The sequence below is a fragment of the Vanacampus margaritifer genome, chromosome 6, assembly GCF_051991255.1.
Source record: "Vanacampus margaritifer isolate UIUO_Vmar chromosome 6, RoL_Vmar_1.0, whole genome shotgun sequence".
Taxonomy (NCBI): domain Eukaryota; kingdom Metazoa; phylum Chordata; class Actinopteri; order Syngnathiformes; family Syngnathidae; genus Vanacampus; species Vanacampus margaritifer.
The window spans coordinates 23278963-23306962 of record NC_135437.1 but is presented as its reverse complement, the minus strand read 5'-3'; the positions used below and the strand labels follow the sequence as shown (position 1 = coordinate 23306962).

The following is a 28000-nucleotide window of genomic DNA, read 5'->3' as shown; positions in this document are numbered from 1 at the left end:
CAGCCAACCTTGAGAAAAAGTCTTCAATGTCCGAGTTCAGGCAAAAAAAAAAAGTTCTTAATTTATATTTTCGTGTGGTGTTTTTTCCAGACTTGAACTGATAACCTTGCAAAACAAGGAAAATCTCACAAAATCTCACCATAAAAATACATTTATTACAGCATCTTGATTTAACATTGACTTGTCCATACATTAAAAAAAAACATTTAGCAACCAAACAATATGCACATCTGAACAAATTCCGGAGAATTCAGGAGCTGCAACGGTCAGTCAATTTTAACCTTGTGTTCTTCACAGAGTGCCCTGCTCATCAATTGTTACTATTTGAATTTCAAACCAACTTTGATATCTAAGTTCACATTTCTCTGACCTCAACATTCTAACTCTTTGACTGCCAGACGTTTTCAGAAAAGGGATGCCGTGGGTGCCAGCCGATTTAAGCATTTTGACTGATCTTTCAAGGTCCACAGAAAATTATGTGTTTGGACTATGGAAACACACATACTACCAAATGAAAGATTGGACTCTCATCTTTCATCAGAAAAAAAAAGTTTGTTTCTACCTTATTCCGTTTTTCAGTAATCAACAATAGAAAATGGTTAGTTTCACCTCAGTTTTGAAACAAACGTCTTTTAACGTCTTTGGCACTCCTCCATAGGATTTTACTAAACGTTATTTAACGTTTTTGGCAGTCAAAGAGCTAAACAGCCCTGAACATGCTTACTTGATTTACGATACACACCAGTTCGAAGCATAGATGCACCGCAATGAGCAGAACAAAGGCATTACTGTACTATTCAGGGGGAACTGGATGGATTCTTCAAGCAGGTATAAAAAATAAAGGCAGAGTATTATCTACTGTACAGATAAAGACTACAGTATACAGATAAATGTTTCAAACGCACATCGTGCAATAAACAGCAAAATTGGTGTTTAAAAAAAAAAAAAGCATGATAAAGCTGCCACATACTGAGGTCAACCTCACAAGAGAAAAATCCCACAAACACGAAATAACAGTTTTCCTAATGAATATTCCAGCTTCTAATTAAAGTGGCCAACATTGGAGCACAATAAGTGACAGTTGGAAATAATATAAAACAGTGCAATCTGGCAAAGAAGCTGACGGTTACGCTCAGCTGTACGGGATGTGCAACATCTTGTAAAGACACAAACATTCAAAAAAGAGCATTTATAACAGAGGCGGGATGTTTTCAGTTCAACTGCAGGTTCGTAGACATTTAACATTCCTCATGGATCACAACCAGGACAATTATTGTTGACACATAATTCACACAACGTTAGCACTTCATAAAATCTTCATTTAAATGACATGAAATGATTTGCAACACTCGAATGTAACAAGCATAACAAGCAAGACGAATGCTACAGTAGTTCAGAGGTGAGAGGTCGACACACAAAGTTAGTCAGTCACTCCTCCTAAATCAACACTTAGAGACTTGTTTGTCCAATTAAACGGCAAAAAAAAAAAACTATAAACAAGTAATTAGATATGGATATTTCAAATGGATCATTTTTTCCACGATAAAAAATTGTCATAAGGTTTTATTTAGCACGAAGACTGGAAGTAAAGAGAGAATTATATAGTATATATTTTTTTAAGGGGGTTTTAGGCCCAAAAAAGTTTCAAGGATCAAGTGTAACATTTTCAGGTAAATGTTATAATCTTACACGGTTGTAAGTGCGACCGACAACATAATCCAACACAAATCTTTCTCTCAAGATTAAGGGTGTCAAAATCAATTCATCAAATTCCAGTAATTGACAACCAATACATCAAATTCCTTGACAGATATTTGGATACTCACGTAATCATTTGTATCCATTCTTGTCAAAAATCAGTAAATATTCTCCGATTGTGTTTGATCAAAAGAAGACATTTGTAAACATCTGCTTTTCCTTTGGAAAATTAATGACCGAACCGCTAAGTGAATCTTAGAATATTGCTTAAGTGATGTTTAGATGATTTTTTAAATGACTAAACATTACCATATAAACAAGAGCAATTGGTTAAAGTAGGGGACCATTTCAAAGGGGAAAATGGTTTTGCTGTACACTTTAATACAAAATACAAAAAAAAAAAAACAACAAAAAAAAAAAAAACATTTTTATTTATTTATTTTTAATTTATTATTATTTTTAAAAAAAAGGAGAGCAATGATGATGTCAAATTGAATGAACAATACTGAGCTCTAATAAAAAAAATAAAAAATAAAAATAAAAAAAATAAAAAAAAATAAAAAAAATAATACAAAATACAATTTATGTGATTAATCGATGGGATAATCGCTAGAACAATCTATTTCTAAAATATCGAGTAATACTATTAAATATTTGTTTGAAACAATTCTGAATGATGATCGATTCCCCACCACCCTCCATATGTAACACACATGGAGTCAGACATTATGTAACAAATGGGCAATTAAACGTACCAGTCTTTTTCTGCTATATAAATTCAGTCTCAAACTTTTCTTCTTCTTTTTTTTTTTTTTTAAATGTTACTCGATCCATTATTTTTTGTTAAAGCAGTCTCTGACAATGTAAAGTGTTATGGAGCGCCCATGAGGGAAAAAAAAGATACTCAGTCAGATACTCAAATGAAAAAGAGTTACTCGAGGTTATTGCACAGCATACTAAACCTACGGTGAGTTGGGTCGTATCGTTGCAACACAGAGGCAGATTTCCAGGTTACAAATACTTATACTGTGAAGCAGCAACAGCTGATGATGTTGTATTATTGCTGATGAAGGGTGAGCGGAGAAGCACAACACCCAAATTGGACGGACAGGCTTTGCTACAACTATGATACAGTTCACTACAGTGATGCGTTTTCCATTCCACTTGCCATTGATTAGGCTTGGCTCATGCCAAGCGAAGACTGGAGACTTTGAAATCCAAAAATGTCGTCTGTCCCTCACTCCGCTGCCATTTTCTCAATATGGTCACTTAGCAACTTGTACTGTTCTGTAAAGATTTGAATTAGGTCATTTTGGCATTCTAGGGAGACCCCCCCCCCCCCAAAAAAAAATAATGCTTTAAAGAAAATAGTTATACACTCTAAAAACAGTTGTGTCAAAAAGTAACCAAATTATGGATCAAAAAATCCACTTAGTAGAGGAGCTGACCCAACATTCTGGATTGTTTTATACAAAATGACCTATTATTTTTGTTAGTTGGTGAAAATAAAGTCAATTAAACAAAACCAAAAGTTGTGTGACATCCTGTAAACCCAAGTTTCTGGGTTTTGTTGCAACTAACTCTTTGACTGCCCAAAACGTTAAATAACGTTTAGTAAAATCCTATGGAGGAGTGCCAAAGACGTTAAAAGACGTTTTTTTTTCAAAACAGAGGTGAAACTAACCATTTTCTATTGTTGATTACTGAAAAACGGAAGAAGGTAGAAACAAACTTTTTTTTCTGATGAAAAATGAGAGTCCAATCTTTTATTTGGTAGTATGTGTGTTTCCATAGTCCAAACACATAATTTTCTGTGGACCTTGAAAGATCAGTCAAAATGCTTAAATCGGCTGGCACCCACGGCATCCCTTTTCTGAAAACGCTTGGCAGTCAAAGAGTTTACTTTCTGCGTTGCTTTATAGAAAATGTCCCCTTTTTTGACTCAAAGGTGCGTCAAACTGACTCAAGTAGACAATCTGACTCAACTTTCTGTCTCGTTTTATACAATATGACCCCATTTTTGACCCAATTTTGGGACAAATTGACCCAAGTTGAGAACCTGACCCAACTTTGTGGGTCAGTTTATACAAAATTACCTTTGGTTATTATTTGCTGCAAAAAACAAAACAAAAAAATAGAAAAAAACAAAACAAAAAAACAACCAACAAAAGTTGTGCGAGATCGTGTACTTGGGTCGCTTTGACCCAACTTTGTTTTTTATTTTATTTTTTTAATAGAAAATGACCCCATTTTTGACCCAATGTTGGCCCAAATTGACCCAAGTAGAGGACCTGACCCAACTTCATGGGTTGTTTCATACAAAATTACCTTTTATTATTATTATTTGCTGTGCAAAAAATAAAATAAAAATAGAAAAAACAACAACAACAAAAGTTGTGTGAGATCCTGTACTTGGGTCGATTTGACCCAACTTTGTTTTGTTTTGTTTTTTTATAGAAAATGACCCCATTTCTGACCCAATGTTGGCCCAAATTGACCCAAGTAGAGGACCTGACCCAACTTCATCGGTTGTTTCATACAAAATTACCTTTTATTATTATTTGCTGCAAAAACAAAAAACGTGTGAGATTCTGTACATGGGTCGATTTGACCCAACTTTGTTTTTTCTAAATAGAAAATGACCCCATTTCTCACCCAAAGGTGGGTCAAATTGACCCAAGTAAAAAATCTGACCCAACTTTCTGGATTGTTTGATACAATATGACCCAATTTTTGAGCCAAATTGACCAGAGTAGAGGATCTGTCCATTTTTGACCCAACTGTTTTTAGAGTGCAAGATGTCTCAGGACTCAATAGCGTGCAAAGTGTCCGTGCCACACTTAAACTAACGCCAAAAGCTAATAAATACAATGAGTTTTGAATGTATTACCTTTATTCAGGTTTCCAATGACAGCCTGCTTTTTCAGAAAATCGTTGCACAGTTTTTTACTGAGGCCAAATGCCAGCATATTGTGAGTAAATGTCCTGAAAAACATGCACACAAAAACAAACATCATATCATACACGATCATTTTAGATGACAAAACTATTTTGCTTTTGGATGTACTGTAACAGTTTTTTTTTTATGTTTGCTCTACTGTTGGTTTTCTCCTGTCCAACGTTTGCTCAAGTTCATTGAAAAGAAGGGCTTGCCCTCAATTATCAGTGAAGATGTAATTAAGATTTGATTGAATTCTTGAATCCGTTTGTCCATTTGGGTGCTGACGCAAGGAGTAATGAATGGGAATTAGTTGACTGAGCCGCGTGATAATACAAGTACATCATCAAACGGCACAAGGAGGTGCGTTGATGGTTGAAAGTGGCATGGATTTTTTTTTTTTTCTGTTTGGGCCATGCAAACGGGATTAGCAAGGCTCTGTCGCAGTACCAAAAGGTGCAATTTCCACATTTGCCTTGCTGGATGACAAAGACTACACAGAAGGTAGCTTCTTACCCCAGCTGGCCAAAGGCAATGTTCTCATCCATTTTGGAGGTGTCGTCTCTTTCCTCTTGAGTCATGTGACACCACTTTTCCCTGTTGACAGAAAAAGTTTGCTTTGAATTCCCCCAAAAAAAGAAAAGAAAAAAAAAAAGAACAGGCCAAGAATAGATGTCAAACAATATCAACTTTCAAAATGACAGTTTTTTTTGTTGTATACAATACACAGCAAATTATTGGTTGCAAAGAAATTAAACATAAGTGTAGTGAGGAATGAATAAATTGTTTAAAGCGGAAGACAACCCCCCCCCCCCCCCATTAAAAAAAAAAATGTTCTGTGCAGCCCCGCTACTCTAAATACAGTATTCTGTTTAATAATATTGCAGCAAAATCCAGTCATTTTATATCCATCTCAGGGGGCGGCCATTTTGCCACTTGCTGTCTTGATGCAACATTGACTTTCGTTTATAAATATAATTTTCCTTTCTGTGAGTCTTCCAGTCTCTTTATCTTTTGCAATGCTGGTTTCATCAAGTTAAAATGTGAACATCATGTAGAGAGGACTGTTTAAAGAGTAATGATAAGTGAAACGGGAAACTTATTGGTCATTCATGGATCAAACACCATGAAAGAAAACTCGTAAGTATTGTTCATCATGTCCTTGCCATAGACACCACAGGTGGAGAAATGGAGTATGAAAGTCCGCTTCAACATTTCCGAACATTAATTAAACACATATAACAAGACATATTTCAACATTTCTGGTGTTGTGCTGTGTTTTTGTGAACGTAAAATGGCAAATTAGCAGCAGACTGTGCTTCTTGCTAAACAAAATTAAATTAAAATAAAAAGCATTGAGCTTGTGAAGCAGAAGTGAAAAGCAAGCAGTGGATCTGTTCTGTTGGTTCAAGAAAATGTATTGCCAGACAATGTCTCGGCAGCACATTCATGTTGTCATTTGCGAGTAAGCTTCATTCAATAAATGTGCAGGAAGCAAGATATTAGTTCAGCAGAATCATGACATGCTTCATAAATCACACAGATTATCAGACAAAGCACAATGACATGTCAACAGACACCAAATAAAGACAGATGAATATAAAGTATGATGAGCACATTAGAGGCTGAGGAAAAAAATTGAAACAAAAATACAATTTGACAGCGACAAAAGGCAAAATGAAATTAAAATGTAGGTTAAGTATGCCTTACAACAAGAAGTCGAAGTCATGGCAACTTGGTTTTGGTTTCCACGAGGATTAACAAATCACATTAATCCACCAGGATTGTACCTTTGGCTACAATTCGACGCAGGATTCTGGTTTTAAGGTAAGCCATTTTAAGATAAAAAAAAACTTTGAACATAGTTATTAAAAAATTGATTCACTCCCAGCCATTTTCATTGAAGCAATCCCCTTCGCTCCTGGCTGTTTTACTGGATTTTGTTTGATTTTGCAAGGCCCACAGAATAATGTGTTCCATTTCTATAAAATCATGGAACCTACCAAAAGAAAGATTAGAGTCTCTTCTTTCATCAGGAAAAAAAAGTATATATCTATCCGTTTCCGTTTTGCAGCAATTAGCATTACAATATAGCTAAGTTTCATCATCATGCACAAATCTGTTTTTTTTTTTTCAACATGGCCCTGGTTGATCTCTTTTGCGCTGCTGCCCCCTGCTGGCCGTTTTTGTAATAACTACCATTTCTCCAACCGTTCTCTGCAGTTAAGAGGCTGCATCAGAGCCTTTTGTATGCTCGAGCATAAAAAACATAAATATGTCTTTGGGACACTTTAAACATGTACATTTCTATTATCCTTTTGTACTGTCGGAGGCAGAGCAAGCCCCGCCTTTTTTTGATGGTCCAACTTGGGTAGCCTCAAGTCCAGACCTCAAAAGCAAAGAACTAAAAACAAACAACCAGCGCTTAACATAACCAAAAATGGTTGCATTACAAAGAGCCTATTGAATCACATGAAGCCATGCGCATACAAACAGGACAACCACTAGCATCAGATTTTGCGGATACATTTCAAAAAGTCTCGCTCTTCTTTTTTGGATTTGCCTTTTTGAGAGCAGCAGACAAAGGTAAGACAGACCTCTTATCTTTCTCTCCATCTTGCATTCCCCTGCTCGGCAGCAAGGCACAAGAAGACACGGACGGGTTAAGTCCACATGCAGAAAGAGAGCGTATAGAAGAAAGAGGAGCAAACTTTGCCCAGACACACAGGAAAGAACATTTTCTACTATTTTAAAAACCAATCAAATGAATTGCTCAATTAGTCCCGTATGATGTTTAGACTCACCTTGTTGTTGGTGACCTCTTTTTACGCTCACAATCAACTGCATCAAAGAATGCAGCGTTCCAAAATCGTAATGTGTGCCTGTCAGGGAGCAAATAAAAAAAGATGGAGAATATTTTTTTTGCTACTCCTAGAGAACTGCTTAACTTAAATACTTAAAAGCAATGCACCATAATTGAAAGAGAACACGCCAGACTTGAACTGCCCAGAAGTGTGTATTAAGTAGAATTTCACATATCCGCATTTTACTTTCTATTTCTGGCATCTTTCACTTTAATCTATTACATTTCCAGAATAAAATGTTTTTTTCCACTTATCTGTTACTCGAAAATAAAATCGGAAGAAATTGTTCATTAATAGGGTGTGTGAATTGCCTAGTACCTGGCGATTCGATTCGTATCACGGTTCATAGGTCACGATTCGATTCGATACCAATTAATCCCGATATGAATCTATAAATTGTTTATTGCAATTTTTTTTACTCAAATTTAGAAAATACTAATCAGTAAACTTGTACATGTACACTGTAAGATTTGTATGAAAATGTATTTATTTATCTGAAAATTCAGGTTTATAACTGAGCCACTGCATTTAACAAACAGGTTGCCGTCTGTTTCATGTCTGAACAGCACTGAAATAAAATAATAAGGCTTAATGTTACATTAATATAACATTCTTCCATGCTTAATGTGCGAATCCTAACCCTAAGTAAGACGTTTTATTGAATATTCCCATTAAAAATTGATGGTTAAAAATCGATTCGGCCGCATATCGAATCGATTCCATTTTTTCTAACACCCCTATTCATTAATGTATTGACTGAACCATAAGAGAAGCCTCTCCAGAGCGAGGCACACAATTTCCTTCCTATCCGCATGGAACGCCTCCCAGATTACTGACACAATACAAATAGATGAATTTGCACCTGCTGCTCACACAACATATAACGCAACAGATAACGACCAAGGTGCCAACAGGCGGTGAACTCCTTCGTAGTAATAACGAGGATAATGTTACACCTGTGGGACTATAGGTGGGTTTCATGTGACGTCACATGAAACCCACAGGAAGTAATTTGCCCATAGGAAAAAGCTGAGAAATTATTTGGGGTGCTTTTTATGGCTGTACCAACCAGGCTAATTGATAAAAATAAAAAAAGAAGAAGCTACTTTTGTGTCCCGAATGTAGTAACCCATAAAGGCAAATAAAAAAAATAAAATAATAATTACCGAAAGATGACGGCAGACCTGGATTAAAAACCTTCGTTTGAAATCCAGAGAGCAGAGTTGGACAACGGTCGTATATGCAGTGATCCCTTTGTGAAAGGTAAGGCTACAGTAATGAAACTACTTACATAGCTAAATAAAACTCTCAACAGGCCGGTGTGATATTACTGGTAACATAGCTAACCGTGATATTACTATGTGGAGTTTGTTCTACAGCTTGTGTGTCCATGCTAGGTGGCTGTGTTTTTGTTTTTAGCAATGCTAGCTATGTTAGAATTCACGGCGAGTGGTTCTTAAATTGAGGTCCATCTTCCACTCTTCCAGGAAGGCCACAACATACTGTCTTTTCAAGAGTGTTGGAGGGGAGGGGCCGTCGGGAAGTCAAGTCTCAGATTCATGAGGAGCAATGTTGGAAGCAAGTGTGTTCTGAACATAATACTGTATACTGTAAAATAGATGCTGAAGGTAAAGTTCAATTTCTTTTCTTTTAAAAAAAAAAATCTATACCTATCTATATGTGCAAATGGACAAGACAACACATACCAGATGGGTTGCTGCTTCAGATGGGTGTACAAGTAAACCTTCTTTAGCTCTGGAGCATCTGACACTAGGGCGAAAATATTATGTTGAATGTTGTCAAGCGTCATCAAAAAAAATTAAACATGTATGAAGTCATGCAAATGCAATAAGAAAATTCCATTGACCAAACAAAACACAATCTAAATTCAATACCCTTTACCTGATTTGGGTTTTGTCTCATCTGGATTTTCACCACCCCTGTAGTGAATACAAGGGGAATGGGTGCATCAAATCGTAAACATTAAGTGTTTGAGAATAGCCAAACCAAGACGTTATGTTTGCTTACGCTGTCTTTTGAGTTGTTGAGCTTCTCAGTTTGCTTTCCAGGCCACCAAAAAAGCCTTTGACGTCAGTTTTCGAGGAGTTCTTCAGCAGGCGCTCGGCAGCGTCCTTCTTATCAGAGAGCCAGGAGTTGGCCTTGTTTAAATATGAGTCCAGTCCAGCTGGAGGACCACCTCGATCAAGGAGCTCTGCAGGAGATGGCTGGGACTTCCCTTTACAGGGAAATAATTAAATAGAAAGGCAATTCGGGGTCACTTAACCCTGATTTATACATTACAAATAATTAAATTACATTCCACTCCATGCAATGTTATTTTTCTAAATATTAGTAGAAGTCTCTGGTCGTTCAACTATGTTGGTTGCAAATATTTAAATTTTTGTGTGAGGGGGGAAAATTAATTTACCAATATAGTAGTACGTAAAGCACATAGTCATGAGGTTTTTGGCTGGGCTGTAGTCATCCATTTGGTAACATCTGCAAAAAAATAAAAAAATTAAAAAATTAAGTTTTTATGCTTACACTTCATTCAAACAGCAGTAATCATGCATTTCATTCTTTTATCTATTGTGTAATACTAAAAATAGTACTAATAGCCGTACTTTTTCTAACTTACTCAAATAGCATGACTGCAAATGACTGCACAAGTCGATAGAAGGTAGCTTCACTCACACATTTGGAGTTGCAACGCTGAGTGGGGAAGAGAAAATTAAAAATCAAAAATATTTTCTGAATCTCCTATACAGTATTCAGCTATAATGATTTTCAATAGAGAGGGAGGATTTGTGAGTCAAGAACACACAATAATCAATTACACTGAGGGAAAAAAAAAAGTCACACATCTGTGATTTGGAATCTGGTAAATATAGACTAAAACCAGGGGTGGGCAAGTTTGGTCCTAGGGAGCCGCAGTCCTGCATGTTTTTGATGTCTCCCTCCTCGAACACAGGTGAGAAGCTCCTGCTGAACGTAATTATGAGCTGATGATTTGAAACACCTGGGTTGAAGGCAGGAGACACCAAAAACATGCAGGACTACGGCTCTCTAGGACAGAACTTGCCTACCCCTGGTTTTAGTCAAACTAGATTGCTTTAGACTGATCATTTCTTCCTGTTTACCTGTGCACTGACATATTTAGCAAACCATTCCCTGCCTTTGCCATTCTCGCCAGTGCACAGCTCTCCAAAACGAGCTTTCTCTTCTTGGTCCAAGTCCTGCCTGAGAAAATAATCAAAGAAAGACAAAATTGAAAACACAAGCCGGCAGTTTAGTTACATGCATACAATGGATGATAAATGCCATGCAAAAATATGACACGAGACACAAAATATCTAAAAACTATTATAAAAGAGATTTAGAAATCCACAAAAATGTACAAATGAAGGAGCCTCAAACTTAAGATGTGTAATACACAAAGTTACAGCCCCATCTGCTGGATGTGGAAGTCTCTCCCCCACAGTCACTATAAACAAAAATAACTTGCTCTCTGCAGCTTCAGTCAGAAGAGCAAAACAATTCAATGTCTTAACCTTGCCTGATTAAGGCTTGGCAGAGGTAATAACATGCACCTTACCTTCCATGAAACACTTTCTCCACATACGCCTTCATGAACTCCCTTTTCTCTAAGGCCTCAGTATCAGTTTCCTCACTACTGAGAACAGAAGAAGATGAAGACCGTCTCATTTCCCACATAGTCGAGGGCGGATCCATGTCATTCTCACTGTCTGCAGACTCTGTTGCGTCACTTTCATTTTCTTCTTCATCTTCGTGACGGCGATGTGAACTGGACTTGGTGGGTGCGATCGACTCGGGCAATGAGGGCTGCTGAGGGAATTTGGAGGACGGGTGCTTTGGGGACAGAAAGCCTGCATGGCCCTGTTTGTTGTCGCTCACCACGGTAAGAGTTGTAGCCTCAGATGGGAGATCAAAGTCTACGAGGTTGTCCATGGCAATGGATTCTATGCTGCCTCGTAGGCTTCAGATTCAGCTGCTAAGTGCTGTGCAGGAACACAAATGTTGCTGAAAGTGAGGCTGCATGAGGTTTCATTTGCCTTGATTGTGTTGATGTGTAAGTTATGTTACGGACATCACAAATCTGTGAACATAAGAAAACATTACGACTGTATTACAAGAGTGCTTTGCTTTGAACTAAAAGCTACTTTCGGAGTGCTAATGTTAATCAGATTTAAAGTCATACTCACTGCTAGTAAAACAAGGTTTTGGATTAGTAGTTACAGGCTTTCCCCCAGCCTTTTATTAGCCCGGCGGCCCACCAGGCTTTCCTTGCCCCCCACCCCAAAGTCTTTGTTTTTGTTCAGCTCTTCTTTAATAGTAACGGAGTTATCGCGTTTGCAGTGCATATTTAGGCCACAAAAACAGTACAAAACAATAATTTTGTACTTGGGTAATTTTTAAGGTCATGAAAAAAAAAAAGTACTTCAATTTAACGGGCAATCAGCACTAATGAATGACCCCTCCCCCTATAAGTCTGTTAAATCAAGGTTCTAAAGTACCATTAAATATTAAAGGATTACATCACGGTATTTTAAGCCCTTCCGCAGTCAACTATTGACATAAAATGATTCAATCTTATCTTTGACACCATGGCGATGTAATTTTTGATGAAATATTAGGTGTTTGCTAGTAATTTTTCTAGCGCGGAAGTAAAACGCCAGGTTCAGTAAAACCCCGCCTCTAATAACGTCAAACAGTGACAACAGCTTGTTTTCTCAGGCTGGGAGGGGCTGCTGCTTGGAGAGCAGAATGACCTAAAATTTCTCAAAGAGGGGCGAATGGAGGAAAACACCTCGGTGAGGAATTAGCATTTTACTAGAGCATTATTATTATTATTTTTTTTTAATCAAATTAATCACATCTTAGAATTTTGATTAATCACGATTAATCGCTTGATTAAAAAGGCTCTTTATCAAAAAAAAAATTGCCTGCCAAATTTGAAGAGCGCCCGTTGTGTTAATTCTTTCGACATTTAATGTTGAGGACAACTTGAAAACTTTTTAGCCACTGCACCCGCTCATCCTTGTCTTATTCTAATCAGGAAAAAAATGATCCCAATATTTTGACATGAACAAATATTCTGAATGACATACACAAACATTTATTAAATGCTTTACTTTAATGCATGTAGTTATGTTTATTGCTCAAGCACAACCTGTGCTACTTTAACGTAGCTATCCGCTGTCAAGCAAAAAAAAATCATTTGTGGTCAAAATTATTAGTGTGATTAATCTGAGTTAATACATGATTAATGCGATCATTTTTTTGTGATTAATTAATTAGTTAATGCCTTAACTTTGACAGCCGTAATTTTAACATGGGTAAAAGCTCCAAAAAGTTGATTTTTCACGTTGCTGTCCCTTTAATTGACTGAGAGCAGAAGAATTGTCCTTTTCCTGCAGTCACATTGTCTGTAATGTGTTTTAAGTCGACTAGGACATTAAACCTGATGACTTGAAATCAAATTACTGGCCGAAGTATGTCTGGCTCTGCTATCAGAGGTGCCCAAGGCTTGAAATAACATTTTCCCTTGAGGAGCAGTTTTGCTAATCAGTTACTTCCACTTATTTCGAGCCTTGTACTTGTTAATTTATTTTATGGTTGTTCTTTCACATTACATTTAAAGTTGAGTTTTGGTTATTGAATAAATAATAAGCTTTGGAAACAATGAATAATCATATTTATTAATCATGATTTTAATAATATTAAAATGAGTCAGTATCAATATCGGGTCGATACTGGCACTATAATATCGATCTAGTAGTTTAGTTTCAGTTGATCTCTTTTATGCACTGCTGCGGTTTAGCCAAACAGGCATGTCACAGAAGCCACAGGCAGACTTGCTCCCGCTCTCCCTCCTCCCCTTCCGTGTTTCGATCGTGTGGAGTCACATGACTTAGAATCTCATCTTTGTAGTAGTTTGCATGAACAAATACAATATTGTACTTTAAAGTAGTAGTTTAAAGATTAGGAAACTAACAAAAATATTATGTTATGGTTGTAATGTTTCTGCGGGGAAAAAACATTGATAAAGCATTTTCTATTCAACAATAATAACAATAACAATTGTTTTTATTTTGTCCTTTGTTTAAAAAGGAAACAACACAAAAACACTTAAAGGTTGAAAATTTATTGTGAATAAGCAATTCCATGATACAGCTACCTTAATTAAAAAAAAAAATTATATAGCAAAATTATATAGCATAATTTTCAAAGTGTATCGATATCAGTATCGAGGATACTGGCCCTGTATTTACTTGGTATTGGATGAATACCCACATTTTCAGTATCGCACACCACTTAATCAATCTTGATCATCATTTTTTCCCCCAGTAAACGACCAACACTATTGTACATTGCACTACATTACAATGTACACACCAATAGTGTACATTCCTTAAAAATTGGTTGTACTCCCAGATATTTGAATGGTATTTTCTCCACCGGATACCTGTCTTTTATTGTACAGTATTTGTACGTCTTTTATCCATTTTATTGTGTTTTCCGTTTCATGAATAAATGGAGACAAGATAAGAGTACATTTTAAACAATTGTAAGGAAGAATACTCCACAGGAATATATATCATTATTGGAATATAAAATTAAATTACAATTTTAAATTATGGGTTTTGATGTTTCTGTCAACTAACATCAATCTACTGATATGTCTTATAGGCTGTGGTAAACATACTATCTCATTTCAATTCAGCCTGTAGGAATATGAACAACCTATGCATCCCTGTGAGCTGACACTGAACAGGATAAGGGGTATAGAAAAGGATGGATGCCATGGCACATCTGAGCAATGCTAGACAAATTCCCAGCCGAGGGCTCTCTGGCATCTCTGGACTTTTCTGACAGATGAAACAAATAGCCAACTTGGGATTTGACTCCTTGGACAATCATTGGACCGTTGTGTGTAGGTTGAGAGGTTTATTGCTTCAGTATATCCTCGGGATGTCTCACTTATTCAATATCTATTTTTCCTATTTTGCATTTGTCTACCCCGAGGTGTACAAATAATTTTCAATAATTTCTCGTGCCCTTTGGCTTCCTTCACTGAAAGGTCAAGAGAAAACACTCACATTCTTGTCCTTAAATAGCTTTCAGGTTAAAATGGATACCATTATTTTTTTACAAGTCCTACAAGTTGATGATTTATATAGTTCTATTAACAAATAAAATCAAAACACCCTACACAGGACTAATCAAATATACAGCAGCTTTCCTCATCTCTCAAACAAGCACGGCAATCAGGCTGTGTGACAACTTAACAACATCACATGCTAAAATAAACAAGTGGCAAGCAGAAGTGGCTGACAGAAGATACGGAAGGTGAAGATGAGGTTGGCCAATGAGCACCACCACAGAGCAATAAAGAGAGGATAATATTTTACTTGATCTGCCATTTCATGGAGCAACCGCGTCTGGTTTATTTACAACATACTCTTAATATAATGGTTGTAACGTTGTGTTGACCTACACTGCATCATGCTTCTTTTTCATTTACGGTACCTGTATGGGAAAGGGAAATATGGTAGACTGATATGTTCGAACCAGTGAAGCTTTAATTAAACAAATCCAAACAATCATATTGTTAACCGAATACCTCTTTGCTAGTGTAAACATTATTATCTTTGAAAAAGTTGGGAATTTTGATACAATTCTGATAATTAATTGATTTACCATAATAGATTCTACAGGTGTACCTAATGTTGTGGCTTGCAAGCCTAATTTGCCTGATTTTATTTAGCTTCACACCGGAGCCACAAATGATTAAAAAGACCACTAACAGGTCAAAAAGGACACATATATGTGATTGTGTAGTATGTTCACTTCTAATATAACTCCAGGATTGGGGAGTAGCATTAACCTAGTAAGGATGCAAAAATCTCTAGAGGTACAGAAAACAAACAAACATGTAATTAGATTACAGTTACACTTATTAAGAATGAGGATTATTGTTAAGGATTAAATTTTAATGGACAGAGATGAGAGACAGAGCTTTCATAAAGTCAAGTGGAATATATCTGGTCACAATATAGCTTGATGGACCACCGTTGGTTTTCCCATGCAAGTTTTTTTTTTTTTTTTTTACTAGCAAGTAAACGAGAGAGGTAGCTGGTCATTGTGCGGTCAGTTTAAAATGAACTTGAAGAGAACACATTTGGACTGTTTTGTATCGTACTCAGTGGAGAAATGATTCATTTATTTTAAATGACATTCACAAAGAATCGTGTGAGCTGTCAAAACTTAACTCAGTAGCAAAATGCACAAATGGTTAGCTTGTCTATCTCACAGTATCTTGTGCTTTGGATTTGTCTTTTTCAATATATTTGGTATGGGAGTAATCAAAAAGCAATTAGAAGTAATAACGATACATTTCTTTAATATTATGGTAGCTACTAGAATTATGTTATTAACTACATTTTTTTAACAGCTAGCTGTATCGAATACATTTTTTTTAAAGTAACCGTCTCAATCCTGCCTATCAGTCACAACAATATGACATAACATAACTCATTTTCCATGTCTGCAGACTGCAGTAGAGACAGTGGCTATAAATAAAAAAAGTCTAAAAGACAGGCTGTCATTTGTGCAAATTATCTTCTGTGCACACTTGATAATGTGAAAATGTGGCCTTTCTCTGGGGGGGTCAATAATACGGGGCCGACCAAAGCAATAGTATGGCCATATACATTCATTAATATTTATTTATTTGCTAGTGTCACTGTTGCTCAATTCTGAAAAGACCACCAGGCCATCATAATGGTGACAAGACTTATCAGACAGAAATAAATGATGGGTCTATGTTTTTATTCCAAATCTGTCAGTACGACAGTATTTGGATGCGTATTAAGATATCAAACACGAACAGCTTACAAATACATTAAATACAAAATGCATTTTTTTTACAAGAGTACTTTATGAGTCTCCTTTAGTGGGCAAGGTTAAAGAAAGAAAAGGTATCATTCTTGATCATCACGGCAGACCTGTTTGGAACCTAAGAGCTCAAGCTGAACGCAGAGCTGCTGATAAAGGAAGCAGTACTAAATAAACACAGCAAAAGGCTGCCTGGCGTTTCCTGGAAGGTTGAACGCTGCAGTGTGATAAGAGTTACTGCGTAGCCATTTTTCTACGGAATACGGCGATAACTTAGTTTCGTAAAGAGGCCAAACACTGGCTAAACAATTGTGGTAAAACATCTATAACGGTTACCAAAAAACAAACAAACAAAAAAGCCCTGACAGTGGCGGACGAAACGCAGAGCTCTGACACCGTTGAAATAAGCAGATAATCGTTTAAAACACGCGTTCAAACATTAAACACTGACAAAGCTTGAGACATGCAGTAAATATACGTATCTGATACGAAACAGAAAGTTGAAGCGTACGTACAAGAAAGGATATTCGCTGTCAGGAAAAGGGGGCTGGCTCCTCTCTTCTGTCCAATGTTTTCTTATGTGCTGCTGGTGGCTCTTTTCTTGTGTGCAGGTGAGCATGCGCAAGAATGGAATGACGCGAGGAGAACCCACATGACGTTTTCAGCAATGCAGCCAATCACCGGCGCCGAATGGAATCAAGGATGAAACTCCGGAAAGTAAACTCCAGCTCTTGTGTTGAAAACTTGCGGAACACTTTTAAAATGTTATTTTATTTATTTATTTATTTATTTTACTAATAATGTCATCAGACATGGAAGAAAAAAAGAAAAACAATTGAAGAAAACCTAAAACAGTCGGCAGAAATCTCCCAAAACTTTCATTCATGTAAAGGTCCAGGTCACAGATCTGGGTTCTTATGCTGAAATACGCCCTTGAAGGAAATTTATACTCAAATTCGCTTGAGGTACCTCACTCTCTCGGGCTCTTTTTAAAGAGATAGTGTGTAGAATTTTTGTTGTTTCAATATTCATCCATCCATCCATTTTCTTAACCGCTTTGTCCTCACAATGGTCGCGGGAGCCTATTCCAGCTGGCTTCGGGCAGTTGGCGGGGTACACCCTGAACTAGTTGCCAGCCAATTGCAGGGCACACAGTGACACACAATGACTGCCAATATAAGTTGTTGATCTTCTTAGTCATATATATATATATACAGTGAGGAAAATAAGTATTTCACCCCCTGGTGATTTTGTGAGTTTGACCCTTTACAAAGAAAGGAACGGTCTATAATTTTCATGGTAGGTTCATCTTAACAGTGAGAGACAGAATATTTAAAAAAATCCCAGGAAATCACATTATATTAATTTTAAACATTTATTTGTCTTTTATTGAGGAAAATAAGTATTTCACCCCCTAGCAAAACATGACTCAGTACTTGGTGGAGAAACCCTTGTTGGCAAGCACAGCGGTCAGACGTTTCTTGTAGTTGGTCACCAAGTTTGCGCAGATCCCAGGAGGGATTGTGGCCCACTCCTCTTTGCAGATCCTCTCCAAATCCTGAAGATTTCGAGGCTGTTGCTTGGCAACTCGAAGCTTCAGCTCCCTCCACAAGTTCTCTATAGGATTAAGGTCTGGAGACTGACTAGGCCACTCCATAACCTTAATGTGCTTCTTCTTGAGCCACTCCTTTGTTGCCTTTGCTGTATGTTTTGGGTCATTGTCATGCTGAAACACCCATCCACGACACATTTTCAATATCCTGGCTGAGGGAAGGAGGTTCTCACCCAAGATTTCCCGGTACATGGCCCCATTCATCCTCCCCTCGATCCGGTGAAGTCGTCCTGTACCCTTAGCAGAGAAACAGCCCCAAAACATAATGTTTCCACCACCATGCTTGACGGTGGGGATGGTGTTCTTGGGGTCAAAGTCAGCTTTTTTCGCCCTCCAAACACGGCGAGTCGAGTTGATGCCAAAGAGCTCGATTTTAGTCTCATCTGACCACAGCACTTTCTCCCAAGCCTCCTCTGAATCATCCAGGTGCTCATTGGCAAACTTCAGACGGGCCTGTACATGTGCCTTCTTGAGCAGGGGGACCTTGCGGGCACTACAGGATTTCAATCCATTACGGCGTAGTGTGTTACGTATGGTCATCTTGGTGACTGTGGTCCCAGCTGCCTTGATATCATCAACAAGCTCCTGCCGTGTAGTTCTGGGTTGTTTCCTCACCTTTCTCATGATCCGGTTCACTCCACGAGGTGAGATCTTGCGTGGAGCACCAGACCGAGGGAGATTGATGGTCAATTGGTGTGTCTTCCATTTTCTAACTATCGCACCAACAGTTGACTCCTTTTCACCCAGCTGCTTGCTAATGGTCTTGTAGCCCATTCCAGCCTTGTGCAGGTCTACAATCTTGTCCCTGGGTCTGTGGGAGCCAGAATTCTTGCTGGTTGGTAGGGGGTGAAATACTTATTTTCCTCAATAAAAGACAAATAAATGTTTAAAATTAATATAATGTGATTTCCTGGGATTTTTTTTAATATTCTGTCTCTCACTGTTAAGATGAACCTACCATGAAAATTATAGACCGTTCCTTTCTTTGTAAAGGGTCAAACTCACAAAATCACCAGGGGGTGAAATACTTATTTTCCTCACTGTATATATATATATATATATATATATATATATATATATATATATATATATATATATATATATGCCCTTTAGAGTAAAAATATTTCTATTTTGATACTTCGCAGAGAAGATTGCTCTTAAATTGGAATGATTCAAAAAACCAAAAACATTCAAGTATTTATAATGAGGCTTCGAAATCATGAAAAATCAAACCATTGTCTCTGTTCTAAATCGCTATGCAGCCACGCTCCCCTGAAAAATGGATACATGCTTTGACTGGAAATGTTCTTATGACTACATATAATTGTGAAGAAAAAGTTTGTGGAGGGGCGACTAATTCTGGTGTGCCCAAATGCATTACCGGATGCTGTTTTGGCGATGCCCAATAAGTCAGGAAAAATTAAAAGGTGAAAAACAGTTTAACGCTATAGCCCCACAATTCAATATTTGTTCTCAGTCAGTTGCACAGCACTTTTGTCTGAGCATATAGAAAGTATTTAGAAACAAATCTCTACATTCACATTCCAGACGTAATCTCTAGTCACTCGCTTTTGCCCTCTACAGGCCATTCAACACCACTCCATAAACACACAACTCACTAAAGGCCTAGTAATTATACTACTGTATACCTTCAAATGGGTCATAACGGTTGTATTTTTTTAAAGCAAAGAATGATTCCAATTGATTACATACATTGTTATAAAATATGCATCAAGTGAATAAACATGCATTTTTTTTTTAAATACAAAATTCAGTAATGTGGACACAGTTGAATCATTACTCAAAGGTCATAAGGGGGTGTGACACTCATTAGTAGCACAGAGGTGGAAAACAATCTCTAACCTTGAAACAGTAGTAGCCTAATGGACACAAAAGAGACATTTTTCAGGTTCAATTTCGAGATATGGCTGCTGCCGCTAACATTTCCATTTTCTGAGGGAGAGTGACAGTTGCAAAATGGACTCTGTCCTTCTTCAGTTTCTGTCTTACAGTTTGTTTCACATCGAACTCCATGTACTCTTGCTTCTGCCTGTCATACTGAGGCCAAGCGACCAGCCCTGGACCACTGGGTGAACTAAGGAGAAACATGACAAAGCCTGTCATTGCAATGGTCATTGTATTTTTATTTATTAATTTTATTTTTTTCAACACGGGCAGCATCCACATTATTGATCTAAGTGATTAAAAAAAACAAAAACAAATGTTACTATGGTGTCATTCTGACCTTGATCTTATATAACCTCATATAATTTGTTTGTTGGTTCAAATGAAGAAACTGACAATTTTTATGGGTTAGGGTTAGGCTCGATTTTTGGGGGGATGCTCCTGTGGTAATAGATACACAATCCCGCCATAAAAGTTATCATGAGCCTAACGGCAGAAATATCAATAAATCGATGGGTGGAATTCTCCTTTTTACTTACCCAGTGCGCACAAAATTGGCCCAGTATTTCATTATGGTTAAACAATGTCGTTCATCCTCTTTTGTAATGTTTCCTGAAAATGGATCAAATGGAATCAGATAAGACAAATGGACAACCATCCAATAGCAACATTTATCTCTCACATGCGCCCCAAATAACTCAATATTTCCCACACATCACAAAAACCTGTTACATGCAGTACATCAAATAACTCACTGACGCACACAAAACGCAGAGCAAAAAACAAAACAAAACTCACAGCAAAAAAATAAACAAAAAACTTTTCTCATACAAATTCACCTCTTACACTCTCCCCCCAAAAAATCTCCCTTCCACGTTTTGTTGGTGGAATTGCAGATTTTTATTTTTACCTCAACAAAAAAGCCCCCCCCCCCAAACACACCAGAAAGGTAAGAGACTGTGAGAGTTTTTTTTTGGCTGTACTGTATGTGAGAGGTAAATGTTATTTTGGCCTCTTTGGCACTTCATAACAATATGTTCATTCATCCATGGCACCAAAATGCCCTTACATGATACTTTTCATTTTATTTAGCCTGTTCAGTATTTTAGGAATTACAGGTACATACCGATAATTTGTACATTTTTACTCCAGAAACATCCGCCAAACACAAAGCCGACGTCATCACCATGATCTGCCTTCACAAATATGGGCCTGGAGTCTCTGTGTATCTCAGCACGATATCCGAATTCATACATGTAAACTGGATTGCCTGCATCTAAACATGAAAGACAATAAAGATACGGCTGACGGATCACTCAGGATGCAGCTTAACAAATCTGTCAATACTGGTGATGGCCTTATCTATGTCTAAAATGGGATCTTCAATTTTATCTTATATGTATAGGGTTGAAAACAGACTAAAGTGGCACTGTGTGATAATATTAACAATATGCATGCAAGTATTTCTGACCTGTGAGGTAGTCTGCCACTTTGACCACTGGTAGCACCATCAAGAGGTCTCCCATGAGTTCAGTGAATCTGTCTCTAATGTCATGTGAAGTTTGGGCATTTTTTAGGTATTCGTCCACAATGAGACCATTGGCTAAAGAGGCCTAAATCACAAATACATAAAACATTAGAGCTTTATCGTCAAGCACAAAGATCATTATAGCTTTACATTCATACCAAAGTACAAGGATTGTTATTATCTCATTTTAACTCTTTGACTGCCAAAAACGTTAAATAACGTTTAGTAAAATCCTATGGAGGAGTGCCAAAGACGTTAAAAGACGTTTGTTTCAAAACAGAGGTGAAACTAACCATTTTCTATTGTGGATTACTGAAAAACGGTATAAGGTAGAAACAAACTTTTTTTTCTGATGAAAGATGAGAGTCCAATCTTTTTTTGGTAGTATGTGTGTTTCCATAGTCCAAACACATAATTTTTTATGGACCTTGAAAGATCAGTCAAAATGCTTAAAATCGGCTGGCACCCACGGCATCCCTTTTCTGAAAACGTCTGGCAGTCAAAGAGTTAAACGCTACACTAACCAACTTTATCGCCTGTGCAAAAGCAAAACTATTTCTGGAAATGTTCCCTTTGGTGGGGTAGAATGTGTTTAGGTAATATTCAATTTGACCTATTTGACTAATCGAGCTATGCGTGGAGATTTGCTTAGATGAAAAGGTTGAATTCTCCTCCCTTCATTCTGGTATCTAACTACAGTTGCTCTACTAAGACCGTAGTTACAACCAGCAACTGCAACTTCACCACACCAAGGCCAAGCAATGCATCCAAACATGACTGAACTGGACAATTGCACACATTACAGTCGGCCTAACAAATCTTTGCAACGGAACGGGACTCCATATAGGCTGCTCTTTCTCCCTTTTTTATCTTTCTTTCTTTTTTTCTAATTCATGGCGCTCACCCCTTCCGGATTGAACATTTGCACCATTGCCAGCACAGACTCTCTGGTCATACCGTTCTCCCAGCCAGGAAGCGCAAAACTCTGCAAACCACATCAACAATACATACAACTTCAATTGATTTGTTTGACATCAGTATTAGGATAAATACATTTATTATTGAGGACAGAAATATGATGATGTTTAGAATTAAATTACCTGAGGCAGGATCCACCCAAACTCATGGTTGGTTATTCCCATCAAAACCGGAACGGAAATAACTTCTTTTCTTTTTAGAAGCTCCTCTGCGGTGTCAGTCAGAAAGACACCATCAACCACACCTCCCAGGTAAATTTTCATCTGAACAACAACAACAACAAATCCAGTTCATTCTACTAGAACTTTTGCTTCTACATACTGCATGCGCTCCATTTACCTTTTTAGTTGCATCAACTAACTCGTCTTTGGTCTTTCCTCTCAAGCACTGAACCAGTTCCTGTGATGTACTGTCGTAACATCCAGTCAGGTTGGCTACAATCTGATTGTAAAAAAAGATTAAAAATATAACTACAGTAGATGTGACCCAGTGCACACACAAAACTCACATACTATTTTTATTTTTTATAAGTAAAATGTCATTTTAAAAAAATCATTTTCTTTAAGCATGTCCAATGCAGTTTGTTATCTGCCCTTCTGTTAATTTTGTATTTTTGACTCCACATGTCTTGATAGCCATTTCTTTGTTTTATTCTGTTTTGTTTTGAAAATAAATACCTTTTGTTTTTGAGTACTGCTCTTCTGCTTTGTCTCCCTCTAATACGATTCAGAATTTGGTATGCAGCATGATTGAAACATTCAATTTGATGCTAATCAAACCAATATCTTACGTATTGAGTGACTGACTTCCCCAATCAACTGCTTTAGGACACATACCTTGACAAGACCTGCTGAGTTTCTGCTAGTGTAGGCACCAACTGTTGCAACTCCACTTTGAAAAACTGCCCTTTGGAACAATCCTTTAGCCAACGGAGACAGAGTCTGAGGAGGTACAGCATATTGGATTAAATTTTTACACGGTATGTAAAACAATGTATGTCCATTGTATACGATGTATTTGTAAAAAAAAAAAAAAAAAAGAAGAAAAAAGTAAAAAAAAAAAAAAAGGGACTTTCTGTGTTAGTTTAGTGATTTATTTATTTTACCAGTATAGATGCACTGATGGCACCTGCAGATTCTCCAGCAATGGTAACCGCTTGAGGATCACCACCAAAAGCCTCAATATTTTCCTGCACCCACCTAAGAGCTGCCAGCTGATCCAAGAAACCCCAGTTCCCCCGAAGATGTTCATCTCCAGTGCTGTTGGAATGCCGTGTTGCCTTTAATTTCACCGCCATAAAATCTTGGAATAACCAACAAACTCGATGTTCTTTTATAAAAATGACTGTTATTTTTGCTTTTATGTCGTGACACACAATTATAGAAAGATATAACATCTGTGTGTAATGGTTATTATTAAGTAGGTTTTTTTGACCACAGGTGGTAAACAATATGGTGTCTTACCCCAGGAATCCCAGAATGCCGAGGCGATACTGAATGACAACCACCACTATATTTTCATAAGCAGCCAATGGAGTACCATCATACTGAGAGGCGGCGCCCATTACCAGACCTCCTCCATGGAGCCACACCATTACCTGACAATCACAGAGAAGACACTTGATTTTTTTGGTGATTTTTTTTATTTATTTTTTATTTTTTTAAATAAGACAAGTGTTGCTATATCGATGTAATGTCGACAGCTGAATGTCCCTTGATCATGCGAAAAATGTAATCCAATAAAGGTATGACTAAAGTTGCACTAAAAATTAAATCACGGCCCCTTGAACTCTCTCAGTAAATTTGTGATGATTATATCTGTACTTTTTACACATATTTGAGCTTGGGTGATTATTCTTGCAAATTTGTATTTAGCATCTTCTGTTGTAGCTTTAGCACTTTTTTTTTTTTTTTAATGACGCCTTTTTATTATTAATCTTTATTAGATTGCGATGCATTCACTCCTGCCTTCAGGATGTCGTTTGCTTTTTTTTTTTTTTTTTTTTCGTTTGCTGATGTCACTAATAGTTGTTGTTGGGCTAGCTACTATTTTCCACCAGCTAATAATGGTTCAACTATGATTCAATAATAATGTTGGTATAAATACTCTAATAGGATATACCTGGGCAAAGAGATAACACATGTCCTTATAATGCTTTTGCTCACATGAAAAATGAATTTACTGAACTCTAATGAAAGTTGTAATGTTTCCAGTTGTATATCAGATTCAGATAAAATACCTGAAATGTATATAGAATGTCATAAACCCACCGGCAGTTTGTCACCTCTTTTTGCCTCAGCTTGAGTGTATACATTCAGATACAGACAGTCCTCTGAAATTTCTGGTGGAGTGTATTCTACTGACATCACCCTGGAAGCATTCACAATTATATCAGAGTCCTGAATGCACCTGGGAACAAATAAAAGACATGGAGATTGGAGTTATAATATGGAAATCGTATCATGCTCTTTGTCCATTCATGATTCGTCATTCAATCTTACATAGGAGGCTGGCGGGTGCCATCTCTGACCCCCTCCCAAGGCTCGGCATCTTGGGGAGAAGCCAGTCGGAGGTGTCCCACTGGAGGACGGGCAAAAGGTGTTCCTAGGAACTGCCTTACTTTGATCTCTGTCCCTTTCACAGACACAATTTCTCCTCTGATTTGGCCATGTGTCAGTGAAACCACAGGGTCAATGCTCCCCCCTAAACATGTAAAAGACAGTTAATCTTGTTTTAAATATTTATATTATTACTGTCTGTCTGCCCATCCATGTATCAGTTCATCCATCTATCCATTGACTTTGTCATCATATCATCAGACATCAGAGAGCGATCCGAGCTGTAAAGCCATCACCATCTGCTGTGTAATTAGCCGTTTACAGAAAAAGTTGTGTCTTTCTACATATTCTGGGATGGTTCGCACATGAGTCTGAAATAGCTGTTAAAATCAGCACCTTCAAATTCTGCAACATACTCTACTGTACTAGAGTATATTGGACTCTTGGTTATGAGTGGAGGACGGATAGAGTGAAAATTTGGCAGATAGGTTAATGCATGGGCTGATAGGACTATCATAGAGGGGATATTGCTGAGCCAAAGACAAAGTTCACGATTTATAAGTTTTCGTGTTCCCACTAGAGGTCAGACTTGGCCTTTTATTCTGAAGGCAATAGTACCTGGCAGGGTGCCAAACTTTTAACCAAATGCAGTGACATGTCATTCATGCAAAACTCTTTTCGAACATGAAACAAATAAATTCAGACTAACCAAGTCTGACAAAAACCTTGAAGTTTTGAAAAAATATTTTAATGCCGTATCAACTCTGTAATCATTCACTGCAGCGGTTGTCAAACTTTTACGCCAAGAAAAATAATGATAATAATAATAATAATAATATTTTTAAAAAAAAGAGAAAACAACTACTATATTCTCAAAGTATAAATTTTCATCAAAAACTAGGCAGGGGTTTTATTCCTAAACGGTATGATTAGATTAGTATAGTAAACCACTGTAACATAAACATTATGCACAGCTTGAACTTTAACACTGTGCTTGAATATAAGAAATTAAAAAAACTCTATTTAAAAGAAGGATTCAGTTTAGCTGTAGCCTACGAAACACAAAAAATAAATACAAATTGTACTTGAATGTTTAAAAACAAACAGTTCTACTAGATTAAATTGAAGGATATTGTATTTAAAAGTTAAATACAAGTGAACTGTACTTAAATGTACTGTATTGGACAAAAAAAAAAAAAGTTCAAGCCACCGTAGCAATCTGCACAGTTTAAATTTTAGCGCTTCTTTCATGTGCTACGGTACTCGCACCACAACTAGGGAATCAATGATTTAGAGTGAAAATATTTTTTTTCTTGTTTAAAAAAAAAAAAAAAGTGCTACTAATTTTGATTAGTTTAATTAATTGATGTGGATTATGACGTCATTGCAAAAAGGTGGCGTCAAGAAGCTTTGTATCTCCAAAACCATATTTTTTTCAGAACACACCAACAAAAATTGGAGAACCCCCCCCCCCAGAATCTTTGTTGAGCCATTAAAATGGTGGGGAGGGACTGACCAATAGCAAGGATTTATGAAAAATTATTAAATTGACCAAATTCGGAAATAAGAGATTTCAACCTGATGCCAGAGACATGTACTGTCTGTTGCTCTCAGCTTGTAACAATACAGAAGAGACAGTAGCAAGGTAATACTAATAATTAATAATAATATAATTTCCAGTTGAATGTGTCATTGAAACTTTGCATGAAAATGTGCATTAAACAAAGGCTACATTCCATAAATAAAAAGGTCAAACTCGTTATCAAGTGAACACAATGTATGCTGACACGGTTAGAATGCGAGGCAGAATTAACTGTTGCTGATCTGATGACTACCTCCCACTTTGTGACGTAAGCTTAGCATGAACTGAGAAGGAGCTCAACATTTTTGGCTCTATATTCATAGACACCGTTCTGGCGTAGTGAGGACGTTTCCTTTTAACATGCGGCCCGCACACCTGACACCTGACCTCTAACTACTGGCACATAGAGTTTAGGGCAATTTTGGTGAAACTTGTGCAAATTCAATTGGCAGCAAATCAAGTTGGTGGTGCACCAAGCTGTGTCTGCGAAAATACCAAAACCCAGTCTATCCCACCTCTGCGTAGATTTAGACCGTGACATGTGCTACACTTGAAGTGGGCACAAAAAGAGAGCGATGCGATGTCATAGGCTACCTATTAAACTATATCTCACCTGAACTTTTTATGATCCCATGCCTTACAATAATCTTTTTTTTTTCTTTTTTACAATAATCTAACAGTGTTTACTTACAGATGGCTACAGATTTCATTTCACTGAGAAAATTGACTTACAGGACTGCTCTTGGCATGTTGCAACATGTATTGTATCTATAAATGAAAAGTATATTCTTGGCTCCAGAGGCAGGCTTCACACATGTATCTTTACAAGCACCATGTGTAGATACTACTACTACTACTACTAACGATAATAATGATGATATATGATGATGATGTAATGTAAATTACCTTACCTTGTGTTTCCTGTGCTTTCACTGCTACAGGACAAAGCAGATAGACAATGAACAGTATTATTTTCATGTCGAATGTACCCTACCAGGAACTTTTAGAACGATTGCCCCGTTTTCGTCCTGGTCGTGCGGTCTCACCCTTTAAACTTACATATACACGTACACACGCTTGTCAACCATTAACATTACAACCACTGCCCGGTTTAAATTCTCCATTGATTTGACCTCCAATGAACAAACAGTACTCTGACCGCAGAGTCATAAATGAAACCCCGTCCCTTAACCACTCCAAGTAAAATAAAACTAGTCTGTTATGATGACGAGACAAGCAAAATGCGACCTTCAAATGCCTGTTTGTACATTTTTTTCATCTCGTAATTAGCATAAAGCTCTAAAAAAAAAAAAACTGTTTCAGAGACATGACAAACAGTGCTAATCAAGTATTCCTTTGGCTTTACAGCAACACCGAGAGCAGTGTTGGGCAAACTCGGTCCTTTATGTTTTAGATGT

At 37.2% G+C, this 28000-nt stretch overlaps 2 protein-coding genes across 3 annotated transcripts; both read right to left on the bottom strand.

Moving 5' to 3' along the window:
• Positions 1-135: 135 nt before the first annotated feature.
• kiaa0513 (KIAA0513 ortholog) lies at positions 136-17201 on the bottom strand. 2 transcript variants are annotated; one of them, XM_077568535.1, is made up of 13 exons: positions 16935-17201; positions 11096-11617; positions 10641-10740; positions 10139-10212; positions 9929-9999; positions 9529-9736; positions 9403-9440; positions 9207-9270; positions 7441-7518; positions 7234-7263; positions 5153-5233; positions 4589-4683; positions 136-2985 (listed from the first exon to the last, which is right to left on the bottom strand). In XM_077568535.1, exons 2-13 carry the CDS (start codon positions 11467-11469, stop codon positions 2936-2938), a joined length of 1263 nt encoding a protein of 420 aa, XP_077424661.1. In that variant the 5' UTR covers positions 11470-11617; positions 16935-17201; the 3' UTR covers positions 136-2935. The 2 variants fall into 2 exon arrangements, with proteins under 2 accessions (XP_077424661.1, XP_077424662.1); XM_077568536.1 differs by lacking the exon at positions 7234-7263 and having other exon boundaries at positions 16935-17200.
• Positions 17202-19687: 2486 nt separating this feature from the next.
• Positions 19688-28000, bottom strand: ces3 (carboxylesterase 3). The gene is made up of 13 exons (XM_077568528.1): positions 27494-28000; positions 24944-25145; positions 24713-24851; positions 23906-24039; positions 23548-23701; positions 23279-23383; positions 22782-22883; positions 22565-22705; positions 22369-22449; positions 21408-21549; positions 21063-21212; positions 20476-20548; positions 19688-20126 (listed from the first exon to the last, which is right to left on the bottom strand). Exons 1-13 carry the CDS (start codon positions 27558-27560, stop codon positions 19943-19945), a joined length of 1674 nt encoding a protein of 557 aa, XP_077424654.1. The 5' UTR covers positions 27561-28000; the 3' UTR covers positions 19688-19942.

What these genes read in the sequence shown, in the direction of transcription:
- kiaa0513 (XM_077568535.1), bottom strand. Translation starts at nt 11,469, where the DNA reads ATGGACAACCTCGTAGACTTTGATCTCCCATCTGAGGCTACAACTCTT. An exon ending in GAGAAAGTGTTTCATGGAAG is followed by an intron (nt 10,741 to 11,095) that starts GTAAGGTGCATG and finishes TTATTTTCTCAG; the next exon opens with GCAGGACTTGGACCAAGAAG. An exon ending in CATTGGAAACCTGAATAAAG is followed by an intron (nt 2,986 to 4,588) that starts GTAATACATTCA and finishes AAATCTTTACAG; the next exon opens with AACAGTACAAGTTGCTAAGT.
- ces3 (XM_077568528.1), bottom strand. Translation starts at nt 27,560, where the DNA reads ATGAAAATAATACTGTTCATTGTCTATCTGCTTTGTCCTGTAGCAGTG. An exon ending in GGCACCCGCCAGCCTCCTAT is followed by an intron (nt 24,852 to 24,943) that starts GTAAGATTGAAT and finishes ATTTGTTCCCAG; the next exon opens with GTGCATTCAGGACTCTGATA. An exon ending in TAAAAATGTACAAATTATCG is followed by an intron (nt 20,549 to 21,062) that starts GTATGTACCTGT and finishes ATCCATTTTCAG; the next exon opens with GAAACATTACAAAAGAGGAT.